The sequence below is a fragment of the Ascaphus truei genome, chromosome 7, assembly GCF_040206685.1.
Source record: "Ascaphus truei isolate aAscTru1 chromosome 7, aAscTru1.hap1, whole genome shotgun sequence".
Classification (NCBI taxonomy): Eukaryota; Metazoa; Chordata; class Amphibia; order Anura; family Ascaphidae; genus Ascaphus; species Ascaphus truei.
Window position 1 is genome coordinate 12,482,757 of NC_134489.1, and position 13,320 is coordinate 12,496,076.

General features: G+C 40.6%; 1 protein-coding gene across 6 annotated transcripts in view; it reads right to left on the minus strand.

The window, feature by feature from the left end:
* LOC142498722 (leucine-rich repeat and fibronectin type III domain-containing protein 1-like protein) overlaps positions 1–13,320 on the minus strand; it is a 610,172-nt gene that overhangs the window by 57,827 nt on the left and 539,025 nt on the right. For all 6 annotated transcript variants that reach the window (XM_075607039.1, XM_075607036.1, XM_075607041.1 and 3 more), the window contains one exon: positions 11,091–12,484. In XM_075607039.1, coding sequence (XP_075463154.1) covers positions 11,091–12,469 — 1,379 coding nt within the window. In that variant the 5' untranslated portion in view covers positions 12,470–12,484. The remainder of the gene's footprint in view (positions 1–11,090; positions 12,485–13,320) is intronic.

A 13,320-nucleotide genomic window follows, 5' to 3' on the forward strand; every position in this document is an offset into this window, starting at 1 on the left:
GTCTTAGTGAGATACAGTATGAAGATACAGGATGAAAAGAAGCAGTTACTGAGGAAACAACAAGAAATAAAGCAATCCCAAGAAGCAAGAACTGAAATTGAACATTCAGTATAGAGCTGTGCAACCTGATCCACAGGCGTATAACCGAGGAGGTAAGAAAATGTAACTGTGATATTGTGAAGAAGACTATCAGACATATCAAAAGTTTCAAGAAGACAAAGCAGCGATTTATGATTGGGAAGAAGCAAATCATCGCACTTAAACACAATAAAAGACTGTGCACTTAAAGCTGCAGACCAAGCAATATCCTACATGTGTTTAATTTTTTTTTTAAATAAATCAGTTCTGTACTATGAGAAAATACTTGTAGCATTTTATTTCTTTCAAAAAACAACTCTGAATGACACGTTTAATATATTATAATGTAACAAGCATTTTTTTGTTTCTATAGCAACCATTTGAAGTCACATCCCCTCCTGAAAGGCTCTGTCACCCCCCTTTTTGAGCCCTGCCCTTTCTCTAGCAGTGCACCAATTGTAGCTAGTGACTACCTAGTCACATGATCTTCCCCACAGCATTTTGCATCTTGGGTCCTCTTCTGCTGCACTGACAGACATTTAGTGAACCCCCGAGCCGAATCTTCAACAATTGATCACAAGAGAACGGATCGATCGGCAACTTAGCTAATTAATTATCATTGTGTGGATTGTATTGATGCACATATTAAAGGTGAGCAAAAACGAAGCAAAGAATCACAGTATAAAAGCAGGAGAACTGGAGGCTAGATACTAAAAATCTAAAATGATTGAAGCATCATGCCAAAACGAAGACAAAAATAGGATAACTCTGACGCGTTTCCCGCCGTAGCTGGCGCTTTATCAAAGAGACATATTAAAAGGAATTTTTTTTTTTAAGGCAGCTTGGACTGCTGCTTTAATATAAAGCGAGTGTTGTGCTTATACAATAAATTGTAGAAGAGCACAGATAAAACAGGACAAAATCAAGACGATAAGGAGCAAGAAGAAATCACCACTGAGGCCGCGCTTATAGTGCTGGCGACGCCGCCCGAAAACAAATGCATTGTCGCCGCCGCGTGCGCATATAGTAAGCGCGACAGCGACGGGGCGACGCGATTTTTTAAAGCCGGTAATATTTGATATTTCAGAGGCTGTCGCCTCATGTGACTCAAACCAATCAATGGCCTGGTCGCCCGCGACACCGCCGCAAAGCGAAATACAACTTTCGCTAACAGCGACGGGTGACGTCACGCGTCGCCATTGCGGGCACTATACGCGCGGCCTTATGAGCCACGAGTCCTTCCAGAGGAAGTAGCAAAGTCAATAAGCGGAAGACGGAATAACTCCTGAAATCTTGAAGGAAGCTGTAAAAGCAGAGACAATCCTTTCCAGAGATCTTTACGGGTTGTTTGAAGAACAGGAAAATTGCAGAACAATGGAGCAATGCCATAATTATCCTCGTTCATAAGAAAAGAGACAAAGAAGACCTTAAGAACGTGAGATCAGCCAGTCTACTTTCAATCACATGCAATATGTTTACAAAGATACTCACTATTCGGCTGCAGCAGACCCTGCATTTTCCCCAGCCTAGAGAGCACACAGGATATCACAGCGGATATAATACAATGGAATGGAATACAAGAGGTACAAAAAGTGATTTTGATGTAATAAGTACAATCTATCACTCCATGCTAGGATTTGTAGCATTGGATTCTGTCTACAGCTACGCTGTTTCAAAAGCAGAAAGAAGTCAAAATGTTAAAGAAATGTACATTGCTTATAAGGAACATTTCCGAAAAATGCTATCAACCATTACACTACGTGAAGAATACAAGGAAGATAAGGAACAGCAGGGGAAAGCCATGTCACCAACGCTTTTCACCGCAAACACTTGAATAATTGTTTAAGACATTACATTGGGAAGAGAAAGGAATCAAAATGAATAGCGAACACTTGACTCACCTCTGATTTGCAGACAGCATTATTATTTTTGCCACAAAATCCAAATGACCTCCAGCAATAAATGAGACAACATGCCAAAGAAAGTAAGAAGATGGGACTCCATATAAATCTCAGCAAGACCAAAGTGATTTACAACATACAGTATATATATATAAATGAGATAAAGATCGCCATTTATACATTTAAAATTGTGTTAAAAGATGATGTGGATTTTCATATTGATTTATTTTCTAGATGTTGCTGGATGGTTCAACTTAGTTCATATCTGTTTAAGAACACTACGTGTACCAACACAAGAATGGTTATTAGCTTAAATGATCAAGGAGACATTATTTGTTATAAGAACCCCAGATGGGGTAAATATTACACATTAAACATTATACACTATAACACACACACACACACACACACACACACACACACACACACACACACACACACACATATATATATATGTGTGTGTGTGTGTGTGTGTGTGTGTTATAGTTTATAATGTTTAATGTGTAATATTTACCCCATCTGGGGTTCTTATAACAAATAATGTCTCCTTGATCATTTAAGCTAATAACCATTCTTGTGTTGGTACACGTAGTGTTCTTAAACAGATATGAACTAAGTTGAACCATCCAGCAACATCTAGAAAATAAATCAATATGAAAATCCACATCATCTTTTAACACAATTTCAAATGTATAAATGGCGATCTTTATCTCATTTCCCCCCCCCCCTTTGTTATATTCCTGGAGATAAAACGGAATAGGGCTCATATACTGTACTCTATCCATGATAATTGTATTAGAAATGAAATGAGGCTAATTGTGTCTTGATCCCTTTTAGCTTTAGGCTGCATTAAATGGATTTCTTGTCTTTGAAAGGAAAGTGCATCTGAGTTCATTTATTTATCATCAGGAACCAAATATATAATTTCCATCTGCAGGGATGAAGTGATCTTTCGCGGGTGATTTTGACAGCTTTTTTTATCAGACACAAAACCGTAATTGTGGGTAAGAAATGGCAAAACCCCACAAAGTACAGCAAAGTTAGAGACTTTATGAGTGTATCTCCTGTATCTCCGTGTCTTTCACAGGTCCCCCAAACATCCTTCAGTCACTACATTGGCACATGTTAGACAAAGGTTCAGCTGCAGATGAGGATTCTGGATAATGGGAAACAAATTATGACGTGTCTGTCTCTTTTTAGATTCCTATTCAATTTAAACATAGATATTCCTAATAACTTCTCCCTAACGCCTCCCATTGTGCATATTACCGCTCCCACAAACTCCTCTTTTGCACCATATAACAATTTCCTATAACTCCTCCTTTAATGTAAACGGTCGCTATAACTTATCCTATTGCCCCACATAACTGCTCGCTATACCTTCATCCCTAACTCTTCCTTGTGCTCCATAAAATACCTCCCTATAACTTCTATCGTTTCCATATCCACTCACTAAAGCTCCTCTAATTGTTTCATACAACTTCTCCCTATAACTCTTCCTATTGCTCCACATCACCACTCTCAATAATGATGTTGATCCTTATAAATGCTACCTATAACTTCTCTTATTGCCCATATAACCGCTCCCTATAACTCTTTATCAACTCCTCCTACTGCTCCATTGAAGCGCTCCCTATAACGCTTTCGTAACTCCTCCCTTTGCTCTGTATACCAGCTTCCTACAACTCGTCCCTAACAGCTCCTATTGCTCCATATAAATGCTCCCTATAACTCCTACTATGAATCCATATAACCGCTCCCTATAACTTCTTACCGACTCTTACTATTGATACTCTGCAAAGGACAGGCGCACATACAGAGGTGGAGAATACGGTCAAAGACACAGAATGAAAATACATCTCTCGCTTATTCTTACATCCCTCCCTACATCTTCTTTAGCTTTGTCCGTGCTCTGTCAAGATGAAAGGTGAGCATCATAAATAAATGATAATTGTAATTACAGTATTGAAATCCTACATTAACATTAAAGTAGACTGGCCAGACAAATTGTAAAAATTATGTACAAGTTATTGACGGAGTTACTAAATGAGATTTGCCAACTTAGGTCAAAGTCTGCTCACCCAATCCTTAAATAACTCACAGAATATAGTGTTTATTACGATTATTAGAATCTCACATAATATAGAATTATAGGGCAATTACAAACATTCCAGCCGTATTCAGCGAAGGCCTGTCTTTGTATTTAAAAAAAATAAATCTATATCTGATGCAAACTCGCTGTGGGAATATGAAAAGGTGGCGTTTGAAAGGACTTTTATATTGTTTAAAATTATGAGTCTGTGATTTGAGGCATTATTTCTGCCTCGATAGCCTTTGTAACTGGAGTGTCTAAATTAGTCTGAAGCTGTGAAATGGGAAATAAATTGTTGAACAAAAGGGTGGTTTTTTTCAGCATTTTTCTCTCGTAGAAGGTGTTGAATTGTACTCTGCCATTTAACATTTTAAAGGTGCAACCTCCTCTACTTTTAAAATTACTATTCCTGCAGACCTCTATCACTTCAATTTTGTCCCTCAAGAAACTCCCTCTAAAATTCCCTACTGCCCAGAATAGGACAATATGGTAGATAAAGTAAGATTATTATTATTATTATTTTTTGTTGCGATGTCACTTCCCCTTACTTGGTGGGAAGAAGCCAATAAACACAGAAGACAACACAAGAAGACGTTTCTGAGAGAGGATACAGCGGCCAGAGTCTCCCTAATACAGTGACCAATTCCTAAACTACAATTGTCTAGACGTCTGTAGATGTTGAAATGTTGAGTTTGTGCTGGTAATTGGTCGCTATATATATGATGGGTTAGTTAAGTTGATTTATGGGAAGGACTGTGCGTGTACTGGTCTGTGTGACTGATTGATTTCAAGTGCAGGTTGTTTTAAGTGTGTACTGTAGTTAGAACCAGAAGGAGTTTGAACAAGGTAGGGGTTAAACTAGGTATAGTAGTATAGTGAAATACAATTTATTGTTAGTATTTATAAACTTCATAGTTGCAATAATGAGCAGGATTGAGAAAGCTACTCAATGCACATCTTGCCACATGTATGTGCACTTGGAGCAGCTGTTCCAAGGAGCATAACGCTGTGAGACGTGAGAGACCGTGGTCTCTTTCAAGTCAGGGATTGCTGCTCTGAATAGGAAACTTGCAATATTGAGGGACATTGACAATCTTGAAAGGAGTTTAGTGGTCACTGAGCATGCCCTTGCTTCGATTAGTGGTGCAGATGATGGCACTGTTAGTGAGGAGCAGGTAGGGAGCTGGGTAAAAGTTAGAAGGGGAAGTAGGGGCAAGAGGAAGAGGCAGGCCAGTTCTGAACTGACCCCATCCCAATATATTTGCCATATTTAGTGAATTAATTGCTAGTGTCAGGGCAGAAATGGCAAGGCTGGAGGAGCTGGATTCCCCTAGCAGCCAGGGGAATAGTTCCTCCAGCACAGAGGGGACTTAGAATGATCAGATCGATCTCTCTCTCTCTCTCTCTCTCTCTCTCTTTGAATCCTGGCTCTCTTTCTTTCTCTCCATACACTCCCCTGTTCTTCTCCTCAGGGACTTCAATTGCCACATTGATGACCCCTCTCTTCCTTGGGCTTCCCGCTTTCTCTCTCTAGCGTCTTCGTTTGGCCTTCAACAGTTGATTGTAGCAGCACCCAGAAGGATGGCCAATACTTAGACCTGGTTTTCACTAAAAAATGTTTCTCTCACTGATTTTTCCATTTCCCCCTTTCCTCTCTCTGACCATCACCTCATCTCATTTTCTCTCTCTCGCTTCTCCCCCTCTCCATCTCCACCTAGCCCTCATTTCTGCAGAAACCTGCGCTCTATTAACCTACCAGCTTTTTATTCCACTTTACGCTCCTCCCTCTCCTCTCTCAGTTCTGCTTCAGACCCTGACAACCTGGTCAGGAACTACAACTCTGCCTTATCCTCGTGTCTTGATCTACATGCCCCGCTTTCTCTCTGCCATCCTCGCCCTTCTAACCCCAGACCCTGGCTAAACTCCCACACACGCATGCTGCGTTCCTCCACTCGCTCCTCTGAACGCCTCTGGAGGAAATCTCATACTCTCGCAGACTTCCTTCACTACAAATTTATGCTGTCCTGTTTCAACTCTGCCCTCTGTACAGACCAAAGCTTCTGAATGTCTCTCTGGGATATCATCCTGGATGGACCTCCGCCGACTTAAACTTAACATGGCTAAAACAGAGCTCCTTATACTTCCTCCCAAACCTGGCCCTACTACCTCCTTCCAAATTACTGTTGGAAGTACTATCATTCACCCAGTAGCCCAAGCACGCTGCCTAGGGGTCACACTCAACTCCTCTCTCTCATTCGCCCCTCACATTCAAAACGTATCTAAAACCTGTTGCTTTTTCCTCCGCAGTATAACAAAGATACGCCCTTTCCTCTGTTACTCGACTGCTAAAACTCTGACTCAGGCCCTCATTCTCTCCCGTCTCGATTACTGTAACCTCCTGCTGTCCGGCCTTCCTGCCTCTCACCTGTCTCTCCTACAATCTATCCTAAATGCTGCTGCCAGAAACACTCTTCTCTTTCCTTAATCTGTCTCGGCGTCTCCCCTGCTGAAATCCCTCTCCTGGCTTCCCATCAAATCTCGCATATCACACTCCATTCTTCTCCTCACTTTTAAAGCTTTACACTCTTCTGCTCCTCCTTACATCTCAGCCCTAATTTCTCGCTATGCACCATCCCAACTCTTGCGTACTGCGCAAGGATGTCTTCTCTCTACCCCCTTTGTAACTAAAGCCCTCTCCCGCCTTAAACCTCTCTTACTGACTGCCCCACACCTCTGGAATGCCCTTCCCCTCAGTACCCGACTAGCACCCTCTCTATCCACCTTTAAGAACCACCTTAAGACACAATTGCTTAAAGAAGCATATGAATAGCACTGTTGCTAATACTATACACATGATACATAAAGCTTGGCCCCCTGCAGACGCACTTACCAGAATGCCCTATGGTCTCTGTACGTTCTTCCTACCTACCAATTAGATTGTAAGCTCTTCGGAGCAGGGACTCCTCTTCCTTAATGTTACTTTTATGTCTGAAGCGCTTATTCCCAAGATCTGTAATTTGTACTATTTGTTATTTACATGATTGTCACGTGTATTACTACTGTGACGCGCTATGTACATTAATGGCGCTATATAAATAAACAGGAAAGATGATCCAGGGCTCCACGGATTTTTATCAAAAGAATTTATTCATAATACACAGTGTTGCTGTATACTTGGATTGCTGCAGATATGCCATCCTTGAACCAGGAGCTCTGGCATTGTGCGCAAGTATCGCATTTTTTGCATTTATTTGCACTGTTTTGGTGTGCTACATACCCACATACCTTTGCTATATAAATAAAGACATACATACATACATACAGTACCAAGAAAGATTGTGGTGGTAGGGGACTCCATTATTAGGAAGGAAGATAGGGCAATCTGTTGCCCTGACCGCATGAACTGAACAGTTTGTTGTCTCCCGGGTGCTCGGGTTCGGCACATTGCGGATCGGGTAGACAGATTGTTGGGGGGGGGGCTGGGATTGACTCGACGGTCTTGGTACACGTTGGCACCAATGACAAAGTTAGAGAAAGGGAGGGTTCTAAAAAATGATTTCAGGGATCTAGGCCAAAAGCTTAAGACAAGGACCTCCAAGGTAGTATTTTCTGAAATACTACCAGTGCCATGCGCTACCGCAGGGAGACAGTCAGAGATCAGGGAGGTTAATGCATGGCTAAGAAAGTGGTGTAAGAAGGAGGGTTTTGAGTTTTTAGAGCACTGGGACTCCTTTTCTGAGAGGTCCAAGCTTTATGCTAGGGACAGTTATAGAGGTAGAATGGGGCAAGTACGAGTTTAACAAGCAGCAAGACACCCATAGTAAATGAAGATAATACTAGAAAACTTCTAAAGACTAAACCAAATTGGCGCAGAAAGGAAGGAGCAGATAAGATAATAGTACAGGATGAAAAAAAACTTAAATGCATGCTTGCTAATGCAAGAAGCCTGACAGATAAAATGGGGGAGCTTGAATTAATAGCTGCAAGGTATGTATGTATGATGTCATAGGCATTACTGAAACATGGTGGGATGAAACTCATGACTGGGCAGTTCATTTAGATGGTTATTCCCTTTTTCGGAAGGATCGAGCAAATAGAAGGGGAGGTGGAGTATGTTTATATGTTAAACCGGATCTAAAACCTATTATAAGGGAAGATGTTTATGAAGGAAATTATAAAAATGTAGACATTGTGGATAGAAATTAGCAGTGGAGGTAAAAGTATAAAGAAAATGTTTGTAGGGATATGCTATAAACCACCAAATATCTGTGAGTTTGAGGAAGGTAAAATACTTTTGCAAATGGAGAAGGCATCAAAACTGGGTCATATTTGCATAATGGGGGATTGTAATTATCCAGACATAGACCGAAGCAATCAGATTAGCATTAAATCAAAAGGAAACAGTTTTTTTGGGGTGCTTAAAGACAATTACATGACTCAAATAATTTAGGAACCAACCAGGAGGGGGGCAATACTGGATTTGGTAATATCAAACAATGTAGAAGTAATACCCAAATGTTCCAGGACTTGAATATTTGCTAACAGTGTTCATAACATGGTCTCCTTTGAAATAAACTATCAAAAAAACAGATTATTTGGGTTCAACAAAAAGTCTTAAACTTTAGAAAGGCAGATTTTAATAAACTGATGACTAATCTACAAGGAATACATTGGGATGATGTTTTTGTCGGGAAACATGTAGATGACAAATGGGTAGTCTTTAAAACATTGTTAGAAAAGCACACTTATCAGTGTTTACCCTTGGGTAATAAGTATAAAAGAAAGAGCTCTCAAGTTCAGTAATAGCCAAATTATTACATTTAATATTCAATATCCATTTCCACAGGCTGAGTACCACAAGATTGGCGTAAAGCAGATGCGGTGTCTATATTTAAAAAGGGAGCAAGATCACAACCGGGGAATTACAGACCTGTGAGCCTGACTTCAATAATGGGGAAGCTACTTGAAGGTTTAATACAGGATAAAATTCAGAAAAACCTAAAGGAAAACAAAATTATTTGTAATAGTCAGCATGAATTTACGAAGGATAGAACCTTATTTGTTTCTTTGAGGAGGTAAGTAGGAATTTAGACCAGGGTAATGCAGTTGATGTGGCCTACTTAGATTTTGCAAAGGCTTTTGATACGGTTCCACACAAAAGGTTGGTGTACAAAATAAAGAAAAATTGGAATCAGTAAAAATATATGCACCTGGATTGAAAAGTGTTGAAGGACAGACAACAGAGGGTTGTCATAAGTGGAACTTTTTCAGGTTGGGCTAAAGTCGTGAGTGGCGTACCTCATGGATCGGTACTGGGACCCCTGCTTTTTAACTTGTTTATTAATGACCTTGAGGTTGGCATCGAGAGCAAAGTCTCCATCTTTGCTGATGACACTAAATTGTGTAAGGTAGTAGAATCCGAGCAGGAAATCATTTTCCTCCAGAAGGACTTGAATATACTGGATACTTGGGCCGGTAAATAGCAGATGAGGTTAAATACAAATAAATGTAAGGTTATGCATTTGGAAAGCAAGAATAAAATCGGCGATTTACAAATTAAATGAAGATAAGTAAGGGGAATTCTTGATGGAGAAGGATTTAGGAGTACTGGTAGACAGCAGGCTTAACAATAGTGCCCAAAGTCATGCAGTAGCTGCAAAGGCAAACAAGATATCTTATCTTGCATTAAACAGGCAATGGATGGAAGGGAAGTAAACATAATTATGCCCCTTTTACAAAGCATTAGTAAGACCACACCTTGAATATGGAGTACAATTTTGGGCACCAATCCTTAGAAAATACATTATGGAACTAGAGAGAGTGCAGAGAAGAGCCACCAAATTAATAAAGGGGGTGGACAATCTAACCTATGAGGAGAGGCTAGCTAAACGAGTTTCATTTACATTAGAAAAGAGGCATCTAAGAGGGGATATGATAACTATATACAAATATATTCGGGGACAGTACAAGGAGCTTTCAAAAGAACTATTTAGGACAGTACAAAGGACTCGGGCCATCCCTTAAGATTGGAGGAAAGGAGATTTCACCAGCAACAAAGGAAAGGGTTCCCTACAGTAAGGGCAGTTAACATGTGGAATTCATTACCCATGGATAATGTGATGTAGATACAATAGATTTGTTAAAAAAATAAAGGTTGGACATATTTTTAGAAAGGAAATGTATACAGACATTTACCAAATAAGTAAACATGGGAAGGATGTTGACCCAGGGAGTAATCTGATTGCCAATTCTTGGAGTCGGAAAGGAATTTATTTTTCTCCTTATGAAATATCATTGGATGATATGTCACTGGGGTTTTTGTTTGCCTTCCTCTGGATCAATATACTGTAACTATAGATACAGGATAAAGTATCTGTTGTCTACATTTAGCATAGGTTGAACTTCATGGACGTGTGTTTTTTCAACCTCATCTACTATGTAACTATGTACAGAACAACTGATCAGTCGGAACAATATGACCCAGTATGACCTAACGACAGAAATATGTTAAATGGGTTAAATGGCAGGCTCACTTAGGACCAAAGTGACTCCATAACAGTGATATGTTTATTGGGTTAAAGGTTCCGCCCCATGTCAGACCAAAGTGAATATATAGCAGCAATATATTTTGATATTTGAACAGTGACATGTTTATTAAGTTTGGGTGACATTAGCTTACTAAGTGGAATGGCACTTTTACCCCATTAAACATATCACTGTTTTTATGAATATGTGGACCTACCTGGGGCTGACGCCTTAACCCATTACAAAGTCACAAGGTAACTTTGGCCCTACATGGCACTGATCCTTTAAATCGATTAAACATGTACTTGTCATTAGGTCACCTGGGTCCTACATGGGAGTGACCCTCAAACCATTTACACATATCATTGTCATTAGATCACTTTTGTCCAGCATTGCATGACACTTTACCAATATAATTAAACATATTATTGTCATTAGCAGAACGGCATCTTCAAAAGCTTTAGAGGCAAACAGTGTTATGGCAGTAGAGTTACCTGTAAACTAATATGTCATCCGATGAGCTATTGTATTGAATCTGGAACATCCTTATCCCGGGGATGTGACTCTGGGGAGACCACTGGATGAGAGCCGAGGATGAGGTCAGTTCAGCAACCACAACCTTCTTATCATGCAGAGCTTTTGTTTCATTTGAAGGGAAGCTAGACTTGGCAGGCGTCAGTTTATCTGAAAGCACTGACTCTGGTTCCTTCTCACAGCTGGTGCTGTTGGCAAGGTTAGGAAATGGGGAGACAATGAGCTCCACGCTGGCTGTAGATTCTCCTGCTGCATTGGATGCTATACAGGTAAAGTTTCCACGATCCGCTGACATGGTACTAAGAATATCCAAGGTCCCATTCTCATAGGATATAGTCCTTGTGGTATTGGAAACCAGCTTTCCATCTGGGGAAATCCATCGTACATAAGGATCAGGGTCGCCCACAGCTTTGCACTTCAAAGTTGCACTTTGACTTTCCATGACCACTTGCCTGGGAGTTCGGTGGGTTATCATAGGGGGTTCGCAAACAAACTCCTCCTCTTTGATAGACCAGAAATACTTGCCCATCAGCTCCATGGGAGAGGCACAGGTTTCTAAATCATCTTCCCTGGTGAGTCGTCTAAGCCACACTAACTCACAGTTGCAGTGAAGAGGGTTCCCACCGAAGCTGAGCACCAGGGAAGTCAATGGAGAACCTTTAGATTTGGCATAAACGGGAATCCTAGAAAACAATGGATCCGGTGGAATCTTCTTCAATTTATTGGAGGTCATGTCCAATCTAGCCAGCTTGTGGAGATTAGAGAAGATACCCTCAGGAACATAATCAATGAGGTTGTGATCCAAGCCCACCGTGTTTACACTTGAAAGTCTCCCAACGGTCTCCCAAGGTATATCCACTAGGTTGTTGTATGACAAATCTAGATCCTCTAACGTGTCTATAAAATCATCGAAGGACCCTGGACCTATGTGATGTAACTGGTTGTTGCTCAAAATCAAATGTCGGAGGTTAATTAGGCCCTTAAAAAGTTCTTCATTCACAAAAGTCAACCTGTTGCTGTCTAAGTGAAGGGCATGGAGGCCTTTAAGGTCAAAGAATGCATAAGGCATGATTTGACTAATTGTATTCCTGGATAGCGTCAAGTGGATGAGATCCGTCATATTGGCAAAATCCTTCCTTCTAAGGGTAGTTATGAAATTGTCCTTTAACCGGAGCTCTGCTGTCCTCCTGTCAATGGTAGGTGGCACGAACAGAAGGCCTGTCTTGGTGCATAGGATTGTGAAGGATGGTGACACATTTTGACATGTGCATCTCTTGGGGCACATCATGGCCTTCAGAGACGTGCTAATCATCAGCAGACAAATGGCCAACCTTTCCATGGTAAGGTGAATAACCTGCAAATAAAGTAAAGAGAGAGTTTTAATGCAGTGAAACACTTCGGGCCAGATGTACTAAATGTTACTAAGCTGTAGACACCATCCAGTCCATTTAAATGGTAGACACAGTAAAGCCCCCGATGGCCCAAATACACAAAGCTCCTTTAACTCAGGGCTCATACTGTACCATGACGCTACCAAAATAGAAATAGCTGTTATTTTCCCTGAGGTTACCGCGTATCCACAAAGCTAATTGTATGCAAAAACACCAGCCAAAATATATCTCATTAGCATAGACCTAATGTCACGGACACGGTATTGTAATGCAGCATTGCGTTATCTGCCAATAACGTCACATATGTCTTAACCATCCAGGCGCTGAAGTATGGGGAGAGAGAGGGTCTAAATGTGAGTAATGTTACCTTTTATGTACTGTATGACATAAATAACATACATTTTAGTCACTGCAGTAACCTTAACGACCTTCAGTGGATATGCAATGTTTGGGTGCACGCCTCTTGGCATATCGTTAGAATTAATGGCTGCTAAAGGTAACGCAGCGCTGTTTACGGGAAAAAAACATGACTTAATGTTCCTGTGTGTCATTGTCCTTTGAAGATACCTGTTAAGGCTTAACCTGACTTTAACTAAGGTTACTGTAACCTTAGTTTACGAGGTTACATCAACCTCTTTAAACACAGACACTGAGACGCAGTAGAGTAAGACCCTTCATGGATCTGGGTCTGTGTGTTAAACTGAAAACACAAAAAAAGACAAAATGAATGGGCTGATCACTATGTAAACATGGCCTTCCTGTATTAAACTGTAGCTACACTAAAATAGCATTGAAGTAG